The 26,558-nt window shown below is 48.4% G+C and overlaps 1 protein-coding gene across 1 annotated transcript; it reads right to left on the reverse strand.

Annotated features, from left to right (window-relative positions):
• Positions 1-11,620: 11,620 nt before the first annotated feature.
• On the reverse strand, positions 11,621-16,478 carry LOC8039248 (E3 ubiquitin-protein ligase NEURL1B). Its single transcript, XM_029993093.3, has 3 exons — positions 16,247-16,478; positions 15,043-15,138; positions 11,621-12,558 (listed from the first exon to the last, which is right to left on the reverse strand). The coding sequence occupies exons 1-3, from the start codon at positions 16,287-16,289 to the stop codon at positions 12,380-12,382; spliced, it is 318 nt and encodes a 105-aa protein (XP_029848953.2). The 5' UTR covers positions 16,290-16,478; the 3' UTR covers positions 11,621-12,379.
• Between the last annotated feature and the right edge of the window lie 10,080 nt (positions 16,479-26,558).

A 26,558-nucleotide genomic window follows, 5' to 3' on the forward strand; every position in this document is an offset into this window, starting at 1 on the left:
GGCCTGCAAGATTACAATTAGCAACAAAGATTGTTTGCCGAACAAGGTCTAACGTTCGTCAATGCATTCGACATCACTGTGAGAGCGGAAAACGCAAAAGACTATCAAAATAAAGTCAAAGCTGACTTCAGCGAAGTCAACAAGCCCGCACGCACACAGGCTACTCCACCAACGCAGGACATAAAACCTCGCAAACTGTGTTACCGTTGCGAAGATTGGCACGATCCACGAATGTGTGGCTTTCGCAGCGCACGATGCAGATTTTGCAAGAAAGTCGGTCACGTAGAAAAGACCTGTTTCAAGAAGAAAACAATAGCAGCTTACCGAAGGGTCCCAGCCGGTTGCACGTTTTTGACTCCTCAGAAGAGCTCCGGGAGGCCACGACTACAGGGTGGAGCACTTTACATGCCCTCAATACAATGACAGGGGTGAGGAGAGCGCAGAAACATATGGTCTCATTGGACGTACAAGGTGTGCCGCTGCTATTCGAAGTGTATTCAGGGGCTGCCTATTCTATCATCAGTGAAGACACATACCGGGAATCATGACCCCGTCACCGGCCACTGCTTCATCAAGCCAACATCGCCCTGCGAACATGGTCAGGAGAAGGCCTGTAGCCACTAGGGACAGTTCACGTGAGGGTGCGCTTCAAGCAGCGCAGTAAGGAACTACCCTTTTTGATGATGAACGGCACAGGATGCAACCTCCTTGGTCGGAAGTGGTTCGGCATCAGCCTCAACGGCATTCGCCACGTTCTTCAAGAACAGAGCCGAGTCACCATACTTGAGCACCACTCAACACTGTTTGACGGCGATTTAAACAGCTTCAAGGGACCAGCTGTAACGCTGGAGCTACAAGAAAAAGCACCGCCCAAGTTCTTCAGAAAAACGAAGCGTTCCATTCACACTCGGCCAGCCGTCGAAATGGAACTGCAGCACCTGACAGAACAGGGAGTCATCAACGCACCATTCGGAGTGGGCAACTCTAGTCGTCGTTGTTAAAAAAAAATGGTAGCATTCGGCTTTGCGGCGATTATCGTAGCACTGTGAACGCAGTGACACGAGCCGCGTCATATCCCTTGTGAACGGTCACGGAAGTCTTGGCGAAACTTTGAGGTGGAAAAGTTTTCTCTACGATCGACCTTGCGCAAGCTTATCAACAGCTCAAGGTCACTGACACTACAGCCAAGATACTGACTATTAACACTGCCAAGGGTCTCTACCGTGTAAATGGACTGCCCTTCGATGTGTCCGCGGCGCCAGCGATTTTTCAAAGATGCATGGACACGACGTTAGCGGGGATACCCGGTATCAGTGCATACCTAGATGACATTATCGTTGCTGGTTCCACACCACAAGAACACAACCATCGTTCAAGCATTGCCCTCGCGAGGCTTTAGCAGATAGGTCTTCGCGTAAACGAAAAAAGTGCGCCTTTGGAGTGTCAGAAGTTACCTTCCTCGGCTTCAAGATTAGCGCAGTAGGAATCCATGAAACAGATGACAAGCTGAAGGCAATCCGAGAGCTACCAGAACCGACATCAAAAGCGACACTGCAGTCATTTCTTGGAATGATCGTGTTTTAGGACAGATTCCTTGAGAACAGAGCAACAGTGGCGAAGGATCTCTATGCGTTATTAGAGAAGAACGCTCCATGGACTTGGGGTACCGCCCACAAGATAAGATTCAGAAAGCTAAAGGAGGTCATCCTACAAAGAACCACTCTGATTCACTATGATGAATCTAAGCCTCTCATGCTCTTCTGCGACGGGTCTTCCTACGGCGTCGGTGCCGCCTTTGCCCAGTTGGACAGCGCAGGTCGTGAAGCGCCGATAGCATTTTATTCAAGGACATTAAGAGACGCTGAGAAGAAATATTCTTATCTAGATAGAGAGGGCCTCGCAATTATTTAGTGCGCAATACATTTTCACCAGTACAATGCCGGACGACATGTTGTTATCGTCACGGACCACCAATCGCTGCTCGGCATTCTGGGACCACGCAAGCCAGTGCCGCAAGTGCTGCCTCCGCATGATGCGTTGGTGTGTCACGCTCGCAGCTTATGATTATGAGCTCGTGTATCATCCGGGAAAGAGGCACCAGAATGCTGTTGCATTGAGTTGACTTTCCTTACTGGACGGTGAGGACGAACCCTGTCCGCCTGGAGACGTGCTGATGATAGAGGCGCTTCCGGCATCACCGCTCACGGCAAAACGAATTGCAAGCATGACGCTTCAAGAGCCCATCCTCTCCCACATTTTCAACACGTTACAGAAAAAGAACTCCGACCAGCTTAAGGGGGAATAGTTCTCCCCATACAAAAAGAAACTTACTGAACTCTCGACACAACGAGGATGTGTCCTATGGGGCTCACGGGTGGTCATTCCATCGTCGGCACGTTCGGAAGCCATGGAATTACTATACGCTGGGCACAAGGGCATAGTGCCAATGAATGCAAGAGCCAGGAACTATTTATAGTGGCCTGCGATCGACAAGGACATCGAGTGCGCTGTTGGAGAATGCATGATCTGCCAGGAATCCAGGCGTACACCGGTGAAAGCACCAGTTCCTATCTGGGAGCACGCATTTCAGCCATGGCGTACGATACACCTTGATTTCGCAGGACCGATGGAAGGAAGGATGTTCCTCGTTGTTGTGGATGCGTGCACCAAATGGCTGGAGGTGAGAACAATGACTTCGACAACCTCCACAGCTGTTTTTCGGGAACTGTGTGCTATTTTCGCGACTTTTGGCCTGCCACAGAAAATTGTGTCAGACAATGGGAGCGTTTTTGTATCAAGAGAGGTGCTCGACTTTTACTACCGAAATGAAATAAAAGCGGTGACAAGCGGACCCTACCATCCCGCCACCAACGGCCAGGCTAAGCGCATGGTATATGAACTGAAACAAGCGCTTCAGAAGGATAAAGTTGGTAGCTTGTTGGTGAGACTGGCAAGGTTCCTCTACAGGCAGCATAACACCGTTACAACTTCGACAGGAAAAACGCCTGCACTGCTTATGTTCGGTCGCGAACTTGCGTCAAACATTTGCCGAATAACATCAGAGCCAGAAACAAGCAACCAGAAAAAAGGCGAGGAAGGAGAGAAAGAAACAACCTCTTCACGCCGCTTTGTTGAGGGACAACCAGTGTTTACCCTGAATTTTCGCGGGTAGCCAAGGTGGATAGAAGGAATGCTTTTCAATCAGCTTGGTCTTCGGTCTTGGCTCCTCCAAACGACATTTGGAGAAATTCGCAGGCACGTGGACCACATCCGGAGACGATTGTCGAGTTCTGCGTCACACGCATCTGGTTCCCCCGAGTCCTTCACAGGCTGCTCGTGCGAGTCGTCGGCGCCAGCAGCGTGGTTCACAGCAGCGGAGGCTGAAACCGTCTTTCCAACTATACTGAGACGCTGCCTCCAAGCCTACCGTTACAGTATCCGCAAGCAACGGCACCAGTAGACCACGTTCAAGTTGGTCTACCGGCTACTCTACCGGTGGAGCGTATGGAGGGACAGGTACCAGTGGGCCCGGCTCAAGTGTATCAACGCACCAACCCTCCTCGGGCTAGGCATCCACCTTCAAAATATGGACAGTCAACCTAAGAGGGAAGAAGTGTTATGTATCAAGCAACCAAGCTGCCGCCCAGAGCAACCGGACAGTGCGAGCCATGATCTCAAGCGGGTGCGTGTGCGCAGCGGGAGTATCGGGGACTGACCTAGGCGCCATGCCAGTCCTGTTCGTTCCATACCAGTAAAGATCTTGATGTATTTAACAGTGAGCCGATCTAAATTCGCTGGTGACGGGTAGCTTTATAGAGACGTTTCTTGTATACCGAGATTTTGGTATCCACACACCGGCGAAACAAGCTTACATCTGGGTACCACCACCACATGCTGTGTCGGTGCTTGGAGGGACTGAAAAATAAGTTCACTGTTTTAAAATACGCAAGAATAATATAATTGTAAGAGATACTTGGAGATGGTCATTATTGATAAGTTGATTGCATACACAGTGACAAAGACGCTTATATTGGCGAGCAACGCTTCCAGCACGATGATGTTCCGGGGGAATCTTGGCGCGACTGGTTTAGAACGACCCTCTGGAAGCTTCGAAGATTTGAATGGACCGAGATGACGATTTCCATGTCAATGTAGACGGATTAGCCAATCGCCTTGCGAGGTTTTGGTCGTCTGTATGTCAGTATTTGTTCGTGCCCGGCTAGCACGCAGGGAAGGCAATAAGGCAATAGCGCTACTTCCCCCGAATCCAGTGACTTTAGTCAACGGTACCTCCATGTCTGCCATACTGTCGGCCATCAGCACAAGATCATCGCCAAAAACAAGCCCGGCGAGCCGCAATCTAACCACCTCCCTGTGCGGCATTTGTTATAGAGTGAAACCAATTGCTTTTTTTTTTTCATTGCCTTCTCCATTTCAGATGTATATAAACATACACAGAACGGGGTATATCCCTGTGCACCGGAACACCACCAGATGTGGCCCCGTTGAATGTTGCCATTACGTGGTTTCCATCATAGATACGCTGGATAAGTCTCACCCAGGGTTCCGGCATATCGAGCTGTTGCAACCTCCTTATTAGCAACGACTGTAGTACACAGTCGATACGCTTTGGCTATGTGCACATAAGTAACATATTAGATTCAGCTTTCCACCCGAGCGATATCTATGCATTGAATTAGAGTCAAACAAGTTGTTGTCCCGTCCAGTGGTTCTCAAATGGGGGTCCGCGGAATTTTCGGGGTCCGCGAAGGCATCCAGGGGTCCGCGAAGCCCTGCCTATTCAGTCAAGTCTGGCAATAAACGTCGTCTTTTCTTAAGATTAGGAAGAAACCCTCCAATTTTCAGGTGAGTTTTCTCGAGTGTATGTCAATTAGAGAAGTCTACTTCATACAGCCCTTAGTTATATTCATTCATTATAATATTAACATAATTAATCGATACATTTCCCTTCCCCCCCCCCCCCCCCCACGAACGGGGTCCCCAATCCTCTCCGCCAGTCCACAAGGGGTCCACGAAGCAGCAATGGTTGAGAACCAGTGAACTGTAGTCGATGATTCCTACGGAAAGCATTTCGCAGTTCCTTAAGAACACCAGCACCTTCGGCCCACGATGAGATTCGCCAAGTGATAAATGTTGCGTCACAGCCGTGACAGTAAGTGGGCGGTAGTCACGCAGATATTGTTTGCTGCCACCTTTCTTGAAAATGAACGTGACACGACTGCACCTCCAGTTACTTGGTATTGGCTCTTCGGCGCGAGTTATTCGGCTGAACAGGTGTGCCAAATGTTCTCGTTAATTCGGTCTCAAGTTATTCAACACCTTTGCTGATAGTTCGTCTAATCTCTGAAAAACTTTTCCACTCAACTGCGCGAGCGCGCTCGACTTGCACCCGTGCCACTACAAAATAATCAGTAGATGTCTGTAATATGAGGCTATCAACGAGCAGCCACTTTGATCGTTCTTTTCTTCTGGTGAACTTTTGACATACGCAGCGCCAAAAAGTATTACAAGCAATTTCACAAGCAATTTCCTAATATCCTGAAATGGACATCCACTGTCGTAATCCAGCATTTCTGGAACTTTGTCCTTGCCGTCTATATATCCCATATATATCCAGAACTTTTCTACTGCTTTCTTCCCGCCGTTTCGTATGTCCGCCATCACCGTACAATCATGCGCGTGTTTTTTTTTCTTCGCTTCTACGATGTCTTGCGTGTTTGTTGAGCACTTGCGATACTGTTCGCAGAGTTGCAAAGTCACAGGATGCTTTCCAAGTCTTTAGCGCTTGTCTGTGTCGCCGGTTAGCGTCTTGTCGTACAGAATCGATTTCTCAATTTCAATATTCCACCACGACACCAGTTTTCGTTTTACTTTGGCACTCCTCACGGTGGAGTATTCAGCGATGACTATTCTAAATTACTTTGCATCATATTTGAGTGTTTGCAAGCCTCGAGTACTTTCGTCATAAGTCTGAATGGTAGCATGTATGTCTTCCTTGTGTAGCCGGGATGTGATTTTACGCTGTGTACAATTTTAAGTTCTTTTAACAGCACAAACGTGTACGGAAGTTCTGTTGGGATCACTGCTGACGCTCCACTTGCCATCTTTATCAGCAAGTATCTTTTGAAGATGAATCTCAAGTCTATTCAACGCGAGCGCATAGTCTATGCAGATCCCTGGGTCTCGCACAGTCCAAGTATGTTGTCCCTTACAGTCTTCTTTTAAGTTCAAAATCTCCAAATTAAGGTCCTCCGCCAGCTGTCTCATCATCCTGCCGTAGTTATCTTCTAATCCGTCTAATTCAGGTGGCCGTTAAAATCTCCCAATATAAGCACATAAAGGCCGTGGTCCATGTTGTGCATATCTTGACAAACACATTCGAAGAGGTTATTACTCTCTTCTTGGCGGCTGTTTCCCACCGAAACATTAATGATGAATGCAGCTGTCGGAACATTATCTATTTTAGGGGCGAAGCTCATTAGGGTCTAGCCTTGTCCGTCCGGCGTCCGTGCTCACATCGATTGCACTGCCTCCCGGATCGGCCCACTTGCTTACGAGGCCACTACGCTACACTCTTCCTCCTTTCTTCTTTATTGTCGGGATATGGGCATTCACAGAATAACATACCACAAAATTCCAAATGCCACGCTTATCGACTGACGTCTAACGCGGCATGTCTAAAATGGTTTCAATCGAGTCACATCGTCGAGTACCGATACAAAATCAGGCCCACAAGCATCACAAGATAGTATGGAACATTGTTTCTCTTCCTCTACAGCTAAAATTCTAATACCATGAAGATTTAACGGAAAAGGTTTCTTCAATGTACGTTGCAACACGTCCCCCCCCCCCCCCCCAAAAAAAAAAAAAAAGAATCCCATTTCAACAGTCTAGAAAGACGTGTTCAACTGTCTCCGGCTTTTGGCACAGAAAACTGTTTACACTACACGGTACAAACATACCTTTGTCTTCTAACCAAGTTTTTACCGGCAAGACTCCAGAATGCAATTTAAAGAAAAAAGGTTTTAACAGATGGCTGAACAGGCATTTTCTCAACTCGCTTGAGAACGTTCTGACCAGGACCCCTACAATACAGAGATCTATCCAGCGGTACAGGCAGGGTAACCTCAACAAGATCTCTGTACAATCACAAGCGTTCTGTATGAACAAAGGGCCGAATATTTTCAAAATATTCTTTCCTTCTATCAGCACTCATAGGAGCATACATGTAGCAGTCTGTCACCGCGCAGCGGCCACATCGACCGCGGCTGGTTCCGGACGCGCTTCTTTGCCAGATTCTTCGTCCATTGCCGCTCGAGCTGTTGCAGCCACCTTTCCTGTGATACCTCGCCGACGAGGTATCATATTCTTTGGGCATAATAAAGTTTCCTCTCTCTCTCTCGCGCGCCGACGACGTCGTCAAGACGGCGCTTTACTGAGCTCGCTTCTTTGCCCATCTCAGTCACAGGGTTCTCGGTAGCAGGGTTCTCGCCGTGAGACGCCGGGGCGACGCTTATAGCGTTCGGGTCTGCCACTTCTGCCGACTGACGCTCAACTGCCGGAGCAGGAGCAACCGTCGACCCCTGTGACGAGCAAGCGTCGCTCACCTTCGCTGATACGGTGCCAGACATGTCCCCCTGGCCTGGCTCCTCGGTTGCCAACACGGCAGACGTGGCTGCCTTTTCCGCCTCCTCCTGGTCCTTGAGTAGCTCGTTCTTGTCTTGAACCGTGCCCCTTCCTGCGGCCCGAGCGTACGAGCGTACACAGTCCGCGTCCTCGTGCCCAAAAGCGTGGAACTCGGCACACCTTGGAGCTCGACAGTCGCGACAAATATGCCTCTTGTTGCACCGGAGGCAGACCGGGGCCCCCTCAAGCACAACTACGAGAGCCGTCCCGCTGCCGAGGCGCAGCTGATGCGGTAGACGGTCAAGAGGGACGCCCTCCCGTAGCACGAGACGCACGATCCGGGTGGTAGACTTGACCCCGACAAAGCCGGGCACCTTCCACCGGTCATAGCTCACCTCCTTGACCTCGCCGTGTTCTTCGAAGGCTCTCCTTATGGTGTCGTTCGAGACATAAAGGAGTCGCTTCCATTAGAGATAAGCCTTCTTCTTTCTTTGCTTTTTCCTAAGGTAAATTCGGTCTTTGCAAATTTTACAAAAAAAAAATGCACCATCTGTGGGCAACGCTGCACAAAATCGTAGCGCGACAGGTTAAGAAACCGAATTTTGCGATCGATTTGAAGAGCCTGGCCGCTACTTGATACACCCGGTAGAGAACTGGCTCGGCTCGCTTTTTCCCTTGGGCAGCCGAGCGTTAGGACAGGCCGAAGTGGAGCGCGGGAAAAACCTCGGAGGCCTTGCTTCACGCCTCCACCGCAAAACGGCGCGGCTCACATTTCATTACGCCGAACCGTTTTCCAATCATCCAGTAAAGCGTATTCAAAAAGGAGGGAGAGAACCGCGGCGGAGGCTGACGGAGGTACTTTGGTCATGGGTGTAAGGCGGCCACAGCAAGTTCTTGCACTGTCAAGAAAATGCGCGTCGTCTGCTCCGCGACATGGTGACATCAGCCACGTCGATCGGTTTCAGGTGCGAAGATCAGTGCCGATCGAGCGGAATGACGTCCTCGCGAAGAAGCAAAAGTACCTTCACCACTTCGCACGAAACAGAGAAGAGGGACAAAACATTTTCTACTTTCTGTCGTCGAAACTAAGAGGGCGACGGCAGTGCACGATAGTAACTTTGTCCCGCGAAGCCTCAATGTGCGGCAATGGTAGGATGAGGCGGTCATCCCTTACTTGATCTATCAATCCACTGATCACTAACTACGAGACTTGTCATGAACACCGTATTTCACATGTACTCCGGGAGACTAATCCAGTCCTCAATTGTCCTCAAGTGGGAACAAGGGGGATAAGCTTCTACTAGAACGTGATTTGGTACATTGAACTTTGCGTGAATGATCAACACCGGCAGATGTGAACCTAGTAGGTGTGAACATGGTCGTTTTGAAAAGGGGTTCACTGTAATGAATTTAATAACAATAAAACATAAGCGAGCAATTTTTTGTGGGATTCGTAAAGGAACTTAACGCAAGGTTTTCACCACATGTATGGCGCTTGTTTGGGGAGAGTACTCGCGCCAGATGAAGCATGCAGTTTAATTTGTATTGAAAAGTGTCTAGATTTTAACGGTTAAAATTGTTTGTTTGGAGTCTAGATTGCAGAAGAATAAACTTCGTTGTCTAACAAATAAAATAAATGTCTCTCTAAAAAAAAGAAAAAAAGCTTCACTAGGCGCATTATTACAGCGGAGCTGTTACGGGCTAGTTTCCCCAGGATCGTGTCCGGTACCAAACAAATGTCGACACCCGTGGCCGATACAACACTCTGGTTGCCGCCGTCGCTCATAGATGGCGGTAGCTGTCCAGAGTGTTGTGTTTGCCGGTTGTGTGCCTGCCGCCTTTGCTCATAGAGCGCGGCAACATTTCTTCGGAGGGAGAGGAGCGGGAACGGACCGAGGGGCGATGTGCGCAGCAGCGCGAATGGTTTCGCAACCGTTGCAAGGCCGCTATCGCCCAAAGTTCGACTGCGTCGGGCGCTTCAGATTCCCTTGCGAAAGAAGAGCAGATTGCTCGCCTGAAAAGCCACCACCGAGAAGAGGAGCTACAGCTCCGCTGCTCTTCGTTCTTCACTAGAGTGGAAAGGCTGAAAATATTTGATTATGTTCTCTGTGCGCAATTTTGAGAACAAAATGTTGGGGATATAAACTTCTATTTTTTTAGATGCGGAGCATCTCTTGCTCGGGTCTATGTCCCGCGGCGTCGTAGTCCGCACTCACACTACGCATGCGCAACTCTCCTCCCCTCTCTCCAACAGCTGCGCGTTACTCTCTCCGCTCTCTCTCTCTACCAGCTGCGTGCACTTCGCGTGCGTTCGCTTCTACTCACACCGCGCGCGCATGCTCAACTCTCCTCCTCTAGTCTCCTCTCCTTCAAGTGTGAATATAAGCAGCGGTAGCGCGCTGCGCGCGTTCAATTCACCCGCTGTTGACTCCACTTCACTCCGTTCTTCCGATGAAGTGTAATGGAAGCAACAGTCCCGTCAGTTAGTGGGTTGGCGCAAGCAAGCGTCAGCACCACCCCACAAACTATCAGCAACGCTACGTCCACTGAAGACAAAGCTGCGCAGCGAAGGGCACGCGACGCTGAGCGCAAACGCTTGAAGCGAGCGGCAGACCTTGAACTACGGCAACGAGAAGCGGCGTCCATCCGTCAACGTCGAGCGGCGGATGCTGAACTACGACAACGTGAAGCAGCGGCGGTTCGAGAACGTCGAGCAGCAGAACCTGAGGTTCGGGATCGTGAAGTTCAACGTAAACGTACGAAGCGAGCGGCGGAACCCGACCTTCGAGAACGGGAAGCCGCGTGTAAACGTCAACAACGAGAGGCTGCTCCCGATGCTGCACGCGACCGCGAGCGCGCAGCGAAAGCGGCGGCTCGAGCCAAGCAGCACGCGCAGCCCGACGCTCGCTTCAAACGTGACTTCCTGGACCGGAGCTTCGGACACAGTTGCAAGGTGTGTGATAGACTTTGGTTCGACAACAACCTCACGCGCATCGGCAATCCGCGATGCTCCGCATCACCGCATGATTCCCCTCGGGAAGATGATGTATTTTTTTTTTTTTTTATACGAGGTAGCGATTTTGATGTCTCCATTTAAAAATGCATATTGAAAATATTTCTTTTAACTGTCAAATATACGTTCCTCAACAGTCTCCTTCTACAAGCTACCTCCGAGAAAGAACGAATGACTAGGACTCTTTCACTGCAATATATGCATAAAAACGGGAAGCACATGGATAATCTTTATCCATATAGAATTTGCGCAACTTGGAGATCAAGCTAAAAAAACATTAAAGAAAACGAGGTCAGGGTTGTTGAATTTGTGCTGTTCAGTCTTATAAATGCCGCTGTCAGACGGTCACCCGTTAAAGGCCTTCAGAACAAACTCATTTAAAGACTGCGAATCGGTGCAAGCCGATAAGCGCACGATAGCACGCTTATTCGCCAATTATTTAAAGAAGTTCGTTCTGAAGGTCTTTAGCGTGCCCGTCTGAAAGTGCTGCTACTGCCATTCCTTGGTTCTTTCGCACTCTGCTCGTAGGGCGTGGCATCTGATTATCCCTCCGCAGCCAATCAGAATGAGGTACTCGCCGATAAAGACGTCAAAGAACCAATCGCGAAGCAAGTACGAGAAAAATATAATAGGATCACCCCCAGATAGTTCCTTACGCAGCCAGTGGCCATAAGAAATACTGTGTGTCCACTTTTCCGCAATGCGCTCGAGGTAAGGCCAACACGCGGCTTTGACGTCACGCCTCTACGGTGGCGCTGTTGTCGCCACGGCGCATGCGCAAGAGCTTCACCTCACGCAAATCTGGTTTCTTTGCTCGCGCAGCGCCCATACCTGGTGTGGGCAAACGCGGGCTTGTTTGTAAACAGTGTGTCAGTCTATACAGTGGGATGTCGAGTTATTGACGAGACTAAAATTATGTCCAGACCGAAAAAAGAAAAGCCATCGCCTTCACACTGAGCATTTACTTATTTTATTTTATTTATCGATGCTGCCGGCCCGTTGGAGCCAAAGCAGCAGTGAATGAATAATTCAAGTACAATGGGCGCGTTTTTTTTTTCACCGAAACAATACAACAGTTTGTGTACACATCGTCCTTTTTTACGCAATATATTCAACTGCACACACCAAAAACCTACCTTTTTTTTTAATGAGATAATGCACGGTTGATTTATAAGGTTATTACACAGATGTATAGGTGACGTAAGCACGTAAATGTACACTAAATGTCTCAACAGATTTTTTTTTTTTCTTTTTAAGATCTCAACATATCACTATTCTCCTCATTCGCCGAAATAACTCGGTAGGTTGACGTGACTTTCTTGTCCTATATGCATTGCGGGAACTTAGACACGCAATTTTGTTTTTAAATGGTCACTTACAGCGTAAGAGGCGCAGGGCGTGACCTAGTATGCTAATTCTTCTTGCTTCGGAATCTGTCCCGCAGCTCCACAGCCACAACGCAGGCAATAATGAGGTGCTCGGGGTTCATCACGCTTTGCGTTCCTTAAGCCGTCAGTGACTGTAGATCATGGAGGTAGGAAGCTTCTGCAGGCGACATGACCCGCCCAAAACAGCTGCGGTTTTGGTCATCGTTGGGTGCGTGTCCCTCCACACTCCAGGCTTCACCTCTGGTGGCGTCATGTCAGCTCCAGAAACTTCCTACCTCCATGCTGCAGAGCGTGTGCGCGCGTCCGCCCCGACGCAGGTCGGGACCGCGAGCTAAGTCTTGAAAGTCTTGACCAGCTGTTTGATGGGCTTGCGACACACCGGACACAGGGGCGTCCCCATGAAGAGCTTGAGGCCGCACGCGTAGCAGGTAACCAGATGGCCGCAGTCGACCAGCACGCAGTCGATGTCCTTGTCGAAGCACAGGCGACACAGGTGGTCCTCCGTCTTTTCTGAGTTAAAGAGCAGCGAGGTATACCATTTCAACGTCAAACTGGATGCACCGATTTCTCAATTGTGGAATTCGTACTCGACATTAAAAACAACTTTCACTTAAGGAGCAACATATTGTGCTACCGAGCTATTAATACGGGGTCACGAGAAGACTCCCTGGAACTTCCGTGAATAACACGCGAGAGTAAACAACACATGGTATATGCGTAAGTTTCGAGTTTCGCATGCGAGGTCATCCGTTGAAGAGCTGAAGAGATGTAGTAAGACTTTCTCAACGCAGCCAGAGCCTTGAGGTCCAGTGCATGTTCGGAACGTTATGAACCTACGTCCATGATTGATTTTGAATTAGTTGAAGGTCAGGAAATCATCTCGACGTGACTTTTGATGCATGTGCTACGGAGTTAATTTTGGCATGCGACATGTATACTGAACCGAAATTTCGAACTCACAAAACTAGGCCGGACGAATAGGGGGGACGCTGAAAAACCCAAAGACATCACCCTACAACAATATCTCCAACGGATCGCCGTATTTTTGGAATAGAAGTGCGCGATTGAACACGGCCAACGAGGCCGACCAGACAAGTTACGTCACGATTCTCGTTCCCTTTTTTCCTCGCTACATCCCGTCGAGCTGGTGAACCTAAGCGAGGAAGAGAGAAGCCAGGCGCTTCCCCTCATTCTCAAATTGTCCAGAGGGACAATGACGTCCTAGCCCTCGCTTGATCGTGCCCTTCTTTTCCAGAAGTAGGGCCGTCTGTTTGAGATATCGATGTATGAGTGATGTTTTGGAGTTAGTAGCGTCCCGTTCAGCGGTTCTGCGGCCTTATTTTTGTGAAATCCAAATTTCGGTTCATCATTCCTTTAAAGGGCAACTCCACTCCATTTTTACAATTTTTTGGTTATGATCTCTTTAGTCGAAGACAGCAGCCCTGAATCACGAGATATAATTTGTTTTTCGGTAGTGTGTATAGTTTGTTAGATATCGCTTATCCAAGTTTCGTTCCGGCGGCACGGCGAAACTGAAACTACCGGCTCAAGCACCTTGGCAACACTGATAATCAGCTGCGCGTCGACGGTATGACTTAGACCTCGTCCCGCGCTCCTGAGCCGATGCACCGACGCGGCCGGCCCGGTCATACGTGGAGTTTCAAAACAGAAAGTAAGTTGCACATTTTCTTTTTTGCCGCTGCACTTTGTAAATATGCACCAAATGTAGTAAGTTTTAGTGTGTATTCATAAATAAATTTGCAGGCCGAAAAGCGAATCCGACTGCTATAAATAATACGACGTAATCAGTGCCGGCGCAGCGTGACTGTATTTGTTTCTTGCTCGCGGATCAAGAGAAAAAGAAATCATAGGAGAAAAATGGACAGATGGTATCCGTAAGCGGTCTAAGTTGTTAAAGCTAAGGTGCGTTTATGTGTACACTAGTTAGATCTGGTGCGACCTGCTGCGACCGGGCGCTCGTGCTGGAGCAGCCGGCGAACGGTACACGAACAGCGACGGCACCGCATCGTTCGTCAAAGACGCGTATTTTGTGGAAAAACCCGCGGCAGTCAGCAGCAGCAGATCCCGTGTGTACGTGTCTGGCGTTAACTGCTGCTGGGAGTTGAGCTTCGCGTTGGAGCTAGGAGTCCATGGTCTTCTGATGTCTATCCGGCGAACGTCATTGACCCACCACCTTGTGCCTCTTCTGGTCTCTTCGGAACTGGTGGAATCGCGGCTCCAGGTTGCCCACCGGATTGCTGGTGCAACCCACAGCACTACAAGTCGTGCTCGACATTGCCCAACGGGAGTCCGGCGAGTCTCTCCGGCTCCGCGACACGCGCGTGAGCGAGCAGCACCGCTTCGCTTTCTTCCGCGCGGTCGCGGAAGCTATGCTGGAGTCAAATGAACTCCCACGACGCAAATAAAAATAGGGGAACACGGGATAACGCGGTAAGTACCTCTTGCGTCAGCAGAATCGCAGAACGTCACGAGAAACGAATCGTCCGCGGCGTCCGTACGAGAGCATGACGAAACTACGTGTTGCACCGGGTGAGCTAGTGAAGCCCAGTGTTGCTTCGCTAGCTCACCCGGTGCCAGCGTGGCTCACCCGTTGTCGGGCAGGTAACCGAGCCGGTGGAACGTTTTTAATATTAGTTTTAAGCGGTAATGCGACGTCGGTTTGACGTGATATTTTGGGTATGACCGTATTTTGACCACCTAAAGCGATATCAGCCATTTCTTTAGGGTCGACTGTTTAAGTGGAGTTGCCCTTTAAGCGCTCCATTGCTCAGTCCGTACATATCTATGTACGAACCACATAAGACAAACCTAACAATCATATACGCATACAGACTGAAAATAAAAGAAAACACGCTATTTGCTTGTTATATGAGAGTACGGGTAGGATTAAGGCGTTCACAATTTTTCAGCCGAACATCGGTCTGGTCACTCTCCTTCTGGTAAGGTCGTTCGCGGTTGCCGTCAGGTACTTACCAGGTTTAGGGTCTGGCTTTTCAGTCTTCGTGTTGCTCGTGACCTGCGTTGAGCTAGCCGCGGTCCTTGTCTCGTTGGCTCTCACGTCCGCTCCATCTGTGAAGCGCGTGCATGCCGTCTGTGAATGCTTACCCACAACTGCGTTAATATTTTCACGAATGACAATTGGTGAGGCGGTAAATAACGAAAGAAACTAAATGTTTAATTTGGCGAACTTGGGTCAAAAACGAAAGCAAAAGAGAATAACGGAAGGTAACAGGACAGCGTCGCGGGCGTCGAGTGTGGGCATGAACGCAAGGTCGAACGCTGGCGAAAGACTGACCCCATACGGCGCGGCGCGGCTACTTTTGAGCCTTCCCTGCGAGCCTAAAACATTCTACCTCGTTCGTTCTGGAACTATACATTCTGAGCATGAACAAGCTACACTGCTCTCCAGCGTTCTAGAATCTTCTACTTATACAATGAAAAAAAAAAAAAAAACGACACGAACACCGGCCATCTGCGAGGGAACCAAGCGCGCTGCCCCTAGATGCGCACGCGGGAATATGCATTTGATATCGTTCCTCTAGTTTGCGCATCCCCCACCAGGTTGTGCTAGTTTTCGCCGCACATTAGTAGCCGCGAGCTTTCCGTTTCTGTCTTTTCTCGAAGCCAAATTTGGGGTGTTTTATCGTTTACGTGCCAAACCAACAAGGGACGTCTAGCATGCCCCATGCAGTGGAGGACTGAGGATTAATTGGACCCCTTGGGGACCTCCGGAATCTTGGTTACACGGCGTATTTCCCGCAATAAACATCCGTCAAACCGCGGGGCGCACCTCGGCCAGGATTCGAACCCGTCACGTGAGAATACGTAGGCCGGAGCTCTGCCTCAGAGCCACCGAGGCGGTCATTGTTTCTATCTTTCCTGGCTTTTCCTCTAGGTGGCGTTGTCTCCCTTAGAATTGCGGAGCCTTTATCCGCTTTTATTATGGTATTCTGTATTCCGCTGCGCCATCGCAAGTTTCGCGTTTGTTTACAAACCAGAAGCATCTAATAAAATACACTTTCTAGTCATTAGATAAGAGCGCCGAACAGGGAATCACAAAGGAAGAAGCGTGCGCATAAAAAGCCAAGCCCACAACTATGATTTACTAAATTTAGGAGACGAAGAAATGCCCTTGCGCGAGACATCAACTAAGGTGATTAGAGGACTGACGACTGACCAACGATCTGTATGGCGGTCGTGGCTCCGTAGATGTCCACCATAGCCCAAAGTACAGACCGCGTGTTTACGCCTTTGAGAAGCAGAGCGGAGTTCTTTCCCTCGATGGTGAAGAGGACGTCGCCGTTGCTGCACACCTTATACTCCACCAGTGTACCTTCCACTGCGTGGCTTGAGGCACAAAAAAGACAGCCAAAAACAAAACGGTTGAATTAAGTAGATACCCTGGTTCGACATTAACATGTTCGTTCTAAAAGTTCACGTGAGTGACGTTTTTGCGTCTGATTGGTGGAGGCAATTGTTTACACCAATCAGACGCCAATGCGTTACTCCCGTGACCTTATAAAATGTACATGCAAATGTCCAAGCTAGCCCTCCAGGTAGAACATTCTTAGTTTTTCCAAAACGAGACAGAAAGAATGAAAACAAGCTCTGTAATCGATCTTTTTTTACAAATACAAAAACAAAACAAAAACAGCAATGACTGGTCAAATTACAATGGTGACAGATGACATCCGAAGGGGATGATCACGTCGCATAAACAGCATGCTTCCGCTCAGCGCGCGACTTAAGATGGGGCAGAGATCTGCTACCATAAGATGACATTTTGACATCTAGATACGCCACTTTTTCGTGTTGGGGCGTTTCTGGAATAGGCGTCAAAGGATATGTGGGTCTAGTTACTGAGGGGGTTGCTTAAAACAAAGCCAACATTTTGTTTTTCTGGACAGTTTATATAGTAATTTGTAGGGTTGTGCCTCGATTAATTATATCTCACCGATTGTTGCCTGCCTTTTATTGGTTAAGCCTACAGTGGAAGTTAAAAAAATATAAATAATTGCAAATTGTAGGTAAATCATATATATTTCTAAAGTTTATTTCAAGTTTCTTTTAACCAAAAGGGAGCCAAGAGAAATGGAGAAAAACGCTGCTGTTGCAACTTGACGAGGCCCCTATTTCCCCTGACAGTTCAGCGCTGAAAGAGGACACCCGCAAAATTCAAATGCGAGATCCAATTAGATTATCAAATATATTGTATATCTTTAAATGTGTTTAAAACAGTACTAAGCGCGACCACTAAGGACGCCATAATTTTTGCTTCACATTCCAATTTGCACTTTTCTACATCAAAAACTACATAACTAGCCACCAGGAACTCAAATAGATTTCTTGAAAATGGGAAAGGAACATTGAAGTCTTATACGGTGTGCAGTTTTAGAGTTTAATATTGCGCCTTCAGAACGCCGAAGAACGCCGAAGACACGAAGCGTCAACATAGTAGAGCGCACCCTGCGTTTCTTGAGAAATCAGTGACTCTTTGATGTACGTCGATTAAGAATAAATGAACTTTGTAATCAAATTGTCGCTCGCCGTATAGTTTGTTCTTATCTTGGGGGTTTTCCCGGGCGTTCTTTCTCAGTGCTCGCTGCGAAGTTATACTTTTGGGCTTTAGGTGCACCTTCTCCTTGTGTATCAAACGAAGCAGTGTAAAGTAATATATTTGTTTAGCATTGATTATTGTATATTTTTCGAAGGGTGGCTCCGTGTGAAGTCTCGCGGCTTCCCCTGACAACGATCAAACATGCGATGTATCCTTTTCTGGAGGACTACAGTTTTGTTGCAGTTCATCTTGGTTGTTTTACCCTTATAGCAAACATAGATCAGGTCAGGTCAGACAACGTTTATTAAAAATGAAATTCAGCTGGCGGTTTACACTACGGTAGGGCCAGAGGGGAGGGGGTTATAAGGATGATGGAAGCGCGTAGGGTTGTAATTCTGGCAGCTACAAGTCTCTGCCGAGGTTGGCCGTCTTCAGAAAGTCGACCAGCGATCGGAGGACGAGGCTGCGTCGTTCTGAGTCTCCTGCCGGGTTTACCCATTCGTCGAGTGTTGAAGGTTTGTCTTCATGGTTGAGCGCTCCCAGGGCGTCATTGCGTTCTTGGTCGAGCTTTGAACATTCCCAGACCAAGTGTTGAGTGTCTGCTCTGAGATTCTCTAGGCAGTACTTGCACTGGTCTGGTTTTGGTACAAAGTCCGGATTCTTCTTCTTCTTTTTAGCGTCCGCCCATTTCTTCGTTATTGATGGAGTGACTGCAGCTCCTGCTTTGAGTCTTCTTAGCAGGACGGATTCGTGTCTTCGGAATCCCTTGGGAAGGCTTTCCCGTGCCACGTCTTTGTGCTTGTCGATAGTTTTCTTCAGAGCGATCCTGGCTGCTTTAATTTCCCAAAAAGGGTCGTAAAAGCCGTCAGGTTCGCTCTTTGGAGACTCGATTGGTTGTGACATTTGTGGTGGATTTCGATGGGTTCGAGAGTGCACGGGGGCTTCGGAGTGGCATTGAAGGCAGCGGAGGAAGGAACGAGTTAACTCTCCTGCTGCCTCGTTGGCTATCTCGTTGCCCTCGATCCCTTCGTGACCCGGGATCCAGCGTACCGAGGCTCGGATGTCGCGCATCCTTAGCTTGATGGCCGTAGTCGTGATATTCTGAATCGCCTTGCACGTTTCTTGATGCGTCTTCAGTGAACGGATGGCGTCTTGGGAGTCTGTGAACATGATAATGCTCGTGCCGCATTGGGCTTCTTGTCCTAGTGCATTCAGGGCCTCTTCAATGGCCGTGATCTCAGCCTCTTGCGCTGTTCTGCAGTACGGTGCATGTTTTGTGCAAGTAGTTTTCGTGTTTTGAACGTACCATGCAAGAGCAGCATTTCCTCGTTCACTGAAGGCTGCTTCGGTGTAGCAGACGATGGTATGTGAGTCGTTACATTCGATAATGGCTTTTACTTCCTCGGCGTGCTTCATTGCCTTGTGTCGTCGTCTTTGTTTTTTTCGCCGTTCATTTTTCGTGGTATAGGGGCCGATTGGGCTATGTCGATTCTCTCCCATGGTGGTAGTTGGTCTGGTATGGGTGTATTGTTCTCGAGTTTCCAACCAAGTAGTTTGGCGATTTCTCTGCCTTGCTTGGTGTGTTGCATCTTGACTCTTTGTGCTTGTTCTTGCGTGGAGGCCAATTCTTTCAGCGATGGAAATGGCACGCATTTGTGTAGTTCTATCAGTCTTGTTTGTCTCGGAAGGCCCGAAATACATCTTCTCGCGTCGTTCATCAGGGTTTCGAGACGGGCCCAATGATGCAGTGTCAATCTGTAAAAGCGACAGCCATACATGACTTTCGGTATGAGTGCCGCTTGAACTATCGTTCTGGCAATTCCCTCACCTGCTCCGCCGTGTTTATTCGCTATTCTTCTGATAATCGAAGTGCCGTGTCTCCATGTGTCGCGCATTCTTTTGATCCATTTGTCGGGATTGAGTTTGGTGTTGACGTGGATTCCGAGGATGGTGTGTTCGTCACTCTTTTCTATTGTCTGCTCGTCGAATTTTAGAGTGGGGTTCGTGTTGTCTCTTTCTCTACCAAATATCAGGAGTTTAGTCTTCTCTGCTGATGGTTTCATGCCTACTTCTTTTAGGAAGCTCTCTATTATGTGAAGTGCTGCCTGCAGTGTTTCGACCTGTTCCTCTTTCGTGCCTTGTGTCGTCCAGATTGTGATGTCATCTGCGTATATAGTAAAATGGAGTGTCTCTACCTCGTCCAACTTCCAAGCTAGCGGTGCCATCGCTAGATTAAAGAGCGTGGGGGAAAGGACAGAACCCTGCGGCACTCCAATGTCATTGCTCTTTGTGCTACTTTGATCTTTGCCCACTTTGATTACGTATCTTCTATTTTTGAGAAATGTCTTGATTAAGTTAAGGGGTCTTCCTAGGATTCCTTGTGTCTCCATGGTCTTGATTATTACGTCGTGTGGTAGCGAATCAAACGCTTTCTTGATGTCTACAGCCACCAACATTCTCGTACTGTGGGCTTCGGGGGTGAATTTCAATACTGTTTCTCTAAGTAGTATTAGACTGTCGTGCGTTCCCAAGTTCTTTCTGAATCCCGTTTGGGCCGGGTGGTATGTACCATTCTTATCCGTAAACCAATCGATCCTAGCAAGTGTCATCCTTTCGACGAGCTTGCACAGTATCGACGTCAGGGATATTGGTCTTGTGTTTTGAGGTTTGTCTGGGACTTTTCCGGGTTTTGGTATGGGTGTGACCCACGACATCTTCCAGTCCTCTGGCATTTCACCTAACTTCCAGATGATGTTGATCTGCTCCAATAGCGCAGCTCTCGCACATTCGGGTAGGTTCTTTAACATACTGTTGGTTATTTGATCAGGGCCTGGTGCACTTCTAGTCCTGCCGTTTGCAATTGCTGCTTCAAGCTCCCGGACGGTGAAGTCGCAGTTGTAGTGGTGTTGGTCTTCTACTACTGTTGGGGTGTAGATTATTGCGTTCGGCTTGGTTGCAGGTTGAGGGAAGAAAAGTGGGCCCGTTTCTTCAAGTACTTCTTCTAGCGTTTTGTTGCTTCGTAGGGCTATATTGGATGTGATACCCCACTCTTTCTTTTTTCCGAGCATAGAGTTACAAATACTCCACATTCGTTTTATTGACGTATGCTCGTTAAATGATTCGCATAAGTCGTTCCAATTGTCGATACATAGCTTATTGGCGTAAGATTGTGCTTCCTTTGCAAGCTTGTTTGCCTCAGTTAAGTCTTTGCGATTTCTGGATGTTCTATATTTGTCAATGAGTTCCTGTCTGTGTCGCCAGAGTGAGAGAAGGTGTGTGTCAGGATTTGGGCCATCCGCGTTTACTGCTTTCTGAATTGTCGCTTTTACAGATGCTTCTTTCATAGCGTGGGTTAGTTCGTCTATGTTAGTTATGTGGTATTCTTGATTCAAGATTGTTCTAAAATCATCCCAGATGATGGTCTTGCTGTTTCTTTTCAGTTTAAGTTTGCTTCCGAGTTCTAGTGTTATGTGTATTGGGAAATGATCGCTTCCCCATGGGTCATTATTATCGCATTTCCAGGTTATTATAGACTTTTGCGATGCAAGGGTTAAATCGGGTGTTGTGTCTTTCTGTTTGGGCCCTTGTCCGAGCCTGGTTTTAATTTCGGGGTCATTCAGTAGGTTGAGCCCTGCTTTTTCATATTCTTCTTGAATTTTGACGCCTCTCTCATTGGGTTGGTCTTGTCCCCAGTCCGCGTGCCAGGCGTTGAAATCTCCCCCAATTACGATGTGGTGCTTGGGATACGTGTTAACAAAGTGTGTTAGCCAGCTGTGCTCGTCGTTCGTGAAAAGTGCTGGTCTGTAGTATACCGATATGAGGATGATTTTGATGTCGTTATCTGTTGTGCGGACTGCTACTATTTCTTGGGTTTGGTTGCACCATTGAGTAGTGTCTAATTGCTCATATGGCAGTGGTTTTCTTAGGTACACCGCTACTTGGGCTCGGACCGTTTCTTTCTTGCCTTTTTTGTGGATGATTGAGGGTGATGTGAAGCTTCTGTATCCTCTAAGACCGATGTTGTCCCCATTTATTTCTTGTAATAGTAGTGCATCTTTAGGTTCTTGTTGCAGTCGTAAATTAAGTTCCGCCCTGCGAACTCGGAGGCCCCGGCAGTTCCATTGGAGAAAATCGAGTGTCTTAGTCTTCCGGGAATCCCTAGATGGTTTGTTCTGCATTGTGGGTCGGGGTGGAGGTATCCTCTATGCTGCATTGTTGTACTTGCGATTTCTGGAACTGCATAAACATGATTTGAAATTGCTGCATCATCTGCTGCATCTGTTGCTGCTGCTGTATTTGTTGCTGAATTTGTTGGTGTAGCATTTGCTGTGTTTGTTGCGTTTGCTGAGCTTGTGTTTCTACGAAGCGCAGCACTTTCTCTTCCCAATTCCCGCTTTGGGTAGCTTGGGTAACCACACAGATCGGCGGGTTTTCTGACGGTGTTGGGTTCTTTGTGAAGGAGGGAATTAGCACCATCGTTTGTTCAACACTCTTCTTGATCGCATCTTGCTTCTTTTTTTCCAGTTCTGTTTGTCTGCGTTGCTTGGCACGTTCTTCTTCTTGTTTGTCTTTTTCAATTTCCACTTTGAGCTGGGCCACACGTCTTTCAAGTTCCTTTAATTGATTTTCTTTGGCTTCGATCGATGTCTTGTTCGTTGAAGACGTTCTCTTGGCCATGTTGGCATTGGCGTTTGGTAGATCCTGTTTGTATGTCGTGCAGTTGGTGCCGGTGGGGCCCTTCTTGGTACTGCCGGTGTTTTCCAGCGGCGGAAACTCTTCGAGGTCTTGTAGGGTGGAGAAGCGGTTTTGGTAAAAGGATGTTCTTCCTTTAACTGTGCCTTGGTTGTGCAGGGCAGTAGCCATCCTCTTCCATGGAGACGCACTTGCCACATTTGTTGCTTTGCTTTTTGTCTGTGTCATTGCCTGTGCTCTTCTTTGTAGCTTTGCGTCCGTGCTTTTTTTGGTCTCGCAGTTGGGGTCGAAGGCTGTATGTCCCGACACATGGCAGTTAGGGCAATACGTATCTTCACATTGTTCTCCTTCTGGGTGAGGTTCACCACAACGCCTACATCTCTGCTCTCTCGTGCAGACAGCTGCCTTATGCCCGATGCCGTGGCATTTGAGGCACAGGACGGCTGTTGGTTTGTACGTGTATACTCTGAACAGTCTTCCGCGATGCGTGATCTTCCTAGGAACTCTATTTCCATCGAACGTAAGAAGAAATGTGCCTCCCCTCCCAATGGGTCTTGCATGTAGGACATTGCAGTAGTCAGAGTCTGAGTAGTCGACAATGTCTTGTGCTGTGAACTCTGCATCCACGTCGTGTATTACTCCTCTGGGCATGAGGCCCGTGGTGGATCTGTATGTTTGGACCCCTACCTCCGTGCCGTCACCCAGCGTAAGAGTGCTCATCTGGAGGATGTCTCCTGCGTGCGCCTCACTGTAAACAGTAATGGCTATGGTGTTGTTCCTGTGATTGGGATCGTAGCTAAGTCGGTCTCTGTTGCAAGGAATTGTAAAAAGCTGTTTCAGTTGGTCCATGAGGATCCGCGATGAGATGTTCGATATTCTGGTTTGCGTCGTGGGTTTCACCACAATCACAATCTTTGGTTCGTCAAAGCGCTCAAGGTGGGTTCCCCATTGTGGTTTTTGTTTTTTGTATGTGACTCGCGTCCAACTGTTTGTCGTTTCAGGAGGAGAACTATCGTTGATGTTAGCTATCCTGTTAATCTCGTCGTCGCTGATCTCGAAATTATCGTCCCGGTCCTGACTACGGAATCTTTTCGCCGGAATTATCACATTTCTTGCGTTGTTCTTGTTGGTTTCTAGCTCCATGCTATTGTTTTCGTCGTTCTCGGTGCACCTTTCGATCGGCGTTGTTTCAGTACTCGCCATGTTCAGAATGCGGGGTGATGGGCAGGCCTAGTTCTGCCTACCCCGGGTCCGGGCCTACGGCGGCCTCTCGAGGTGAGAATTAAAAGAAAGACTCGCCTACATTTGGTTCTGCTGGAAGTCTTTCGATGGGTCGCCGACCTTAGGTAAAAGATTTGGGTCGGGGGACCCAGTTGATGGCAGGAATTTAGTGGTGTTAGCGGAGCTGAAGCGAACGCTGCTGCTCCTCATGCCACTTCGTCGTCCTTTTTTTCGCAAACATAGATGTTTGGATTTATATTGCATTAGCGATGCAAAAATAATATATATTTCTAAAGCCATTTCAGGGGTTGAAATGCCATTGACTGATGGCAAAAATAGATCGAACAGTAAACGTACATATATTTTTACTGATGTAAAGTTACCAGCTTCTAAATATTCCTATAATTAATTCAAGAGTGAGATTTGTGTTATTTACCGAGAGATCTATCTGACCCAAATATAAGACAGCCAAAGATAAACAAAGCAGCCCGGTGCTTTCCTGATTTTTATCCGCCTTACCCAAGGCAGTAGCAATATAAACATATAACAACGCCAGTAAGAAGGAAAATTCGCTGGCAGAATATGCTACGTAACGAATTTAGTATAACTTCTTGAAAAGTAAATTTATAACATCTGTCATAATTAAGCCTGTAATTATCGTTACTTAATTGTTCTTTGTTAAAATTGACGGCAACAAACATTATGCAGTTTTCTCAACCACCCGAGACTGGGTGGAGATTATGAAGAATGCGAAGTGGAAGAGAAAGGAACAGAATGAGAGAGGGCAACGTCGGCCCGTGACAACATCACAGGAGGCTCCACTTTTAAACAATTAATCGGTTAAGAAACTAGTTGGTGATGAAGGTATTAATCAATTGAAAGAAAATCAAAGTTTATGTTTTAGAAGTAGGAATTTCTTATGCATTTTTAATTCGAATGGATGTAGCATGTCCCGCTAAACAGCAAAAATAAGGGTGCGTGTAACCAACCTCGCCCCGATAGGTCCTGCCCAGTGCCCTGTGACGGTACTTGGGAACTGGCTGACGGTGTCAGGGAGGCTGCCGGCCAGGGTCCTTGGGTCATGCGACGTGAAGCCTAGCCTGGACGGGAGAGGGCACAGAAGGCAGATAACGAAGGGAATGAGGCGCTCTCTTTTACATGAAGTGCCGCCAGCGTTTGCCGAAGTGAGCAATCATACACTGACTCTGACCTCTAGAAGGGCACCGTTTCACCTAACGATGGACCGCAGAAGACCCTACGAACCCAACAAAGTCAATCCATAGGATTGCTTCTCTCGGCCAGGGGGCCGTGTCGTGTCCACGAGATGCGACCACAAAAAGAGGCGTCTCCGCTAGCGTCCCCGAGAAGCTGACCATTTAATGCTGATCTGAAGAGGCGTTCTAGCGATCATCATGCACGATCAGCAGGCATAAACTATAGCGTCTGTGAGTGTGCATGGGCACCAGCAGAGAGTTTGAAAGGTCGAAACGCGAAGCCCAACGGAAGCGCGACCTAAAATTTACGATATTTCTCGACAAGGGGGCTGCTCAAAATGTTAGAGGTACGGGTCTATGCGTGCGAGTGTCACGTGACCTTTGGGAGGGTTGTGTAGTCACGCGATACATTCGAGCGCTGGATTGAGCGGTGTGGCAAGTGGGGTCGCTGTAGTTCACTGTATAGTCGCCCAATTTTTTAATAATATCACGCGAGCGTCGACCGCCGGGACGGGCAGTGCCATGCCGCGGAGAAATGCGGCGTCACGGGAGAGATTAAGCGCGTGCGCGCAAAGCCCTCTGCGAGGAGAGTCGTCTGCTAGGCTATTCCGCTGATCGCACACAGCCCCTGCTCCGTAGCAAAGGAGTGCGTTGCGCCCACTTTTTATACTCCGTTTCACTTTCTGTTGTACCGCAGCCGACGCTACGAGCCATCTTGGTCAGTCCATCGCTAAAATATGTCACGTAGCCTTCCTGTTGGGCACAACTGCACGTGGAAGCACGATGTCAAGTGGCAGGGTGACCGCGCTGGATTGGTTTTGAAGCCTCGTAGCATTGGCTGCGGTATATAGTTTAGTGCATCGTTGCATTCAGCTTATCGCGTCATCGTATTTTTTGTTTTGTTTTGGTGCTCACAAAGTAAATACAAACAAGAAATAAACGAATAAAAATAAACTAAATTAAACGAGATGACGCGTGGTTTCCTTCAAGGCTGAGCAGAATCACGGTACCAAGTTGGAAAGCGCTGTTCAGATGCCTAAAGGCGGTCAGCTATGTCAGGAGATAAGGAGCAGGGGCTCTGTGCTGTCAACAGAATAGCCTAGCAGACGACCCTCGCACCGGAGAGAGCTTTGTGCGCGCGCGCCTAATCTCTCCCGTGACGCTGCATTTCTCCGTGGCACAGCGCTGGCCGTCCCGGCGGTCGACGGTCGCGTGATATTATTAAAAAATTGGGCGACTGTACACTGAATCAATGGCCAAAGCAACGCGCCCAGATTGTAGAGTCCCACAAAGAATGCGCGCATTTTGCTCGAAAAAAATATATCGGTGAGTAAATTGGCCTTGTTGTCAAGGCCGAGTGCAAAATGTTCTGGCAAAGCAAAGGAATCCTGTAGCTCGCGGTTTCCTGGTGCGGCGTAGAGGAGAGGGGGATGTTATGCGCTACTTCATAGCCTCCTCCATACTCACAAAGCCTGGCAGTTCGACGACAGAGCCATAGAGTGCCCGGTCGCGGATTTGGAAGGCGAGGATCAGGTAGCAGAGAGCCTTTTTCGGGGAACCTGGTATTCAGCGCACAGCTTTTGCAGCGCCGAAGACCCGAAACATGGTTTTCAAACCCGACGAGAAAAGAAGCGGTAGCGCGAGGAACGCGAGGAGTACGAGCAGAAATTCCATCGCTCAGGAAAAGTGTGTTTCGGCGTCTCGCCGCAGCGGGGCGCCCGCTACATGACTCTCCTCTCATCCGTTGTCTCTCGCTCTAAATTTTCACTTTCGGCGGCCGCGTCTCGTGGCGATCTGCCAGGCTT

This window comes from Ixodes scapularis, unplaced genomic scaffold, assembly GCF_016920785.2.
Source record: "Ixodes scapularis isolate PalLabHiFi unplaced genomic scaffold, ASM1692078v2 PGA_scaffold1__304_contigs__length_218370807, whole genome shotgun sequence".
Lineage (NCBI taxonomy): Eukaryota > Metazoa > Arthropoda > Arachnida > Ixodida > Ixodidae > Ixodes > Ixodes scapularis.

Bases quoted from the DNA above. Each gene is read 5' to 3' on its own strand.
- LOC8039248 (XM_029993093.3), bottom strand. From the start codon at position 16,289: ATGGTGGACATCTACGGAGCCACGACCGCCATACAGATCGTTG. The intron at 15,139-16,246 runs GTCAGTCGTCAG...CGCGCTTCACAG, and splicing joins GACCGCCATACAGATCGTTG to ATGGAGCGGACGTGAGAGCC. The intron at 12,559-15,042 runs GTAAGTACCTGA...TCTTTAACTCAG, and splicing joins AAAGCCAGACCCTAAACCTG to AAAAGACGGAGGACCACCTG.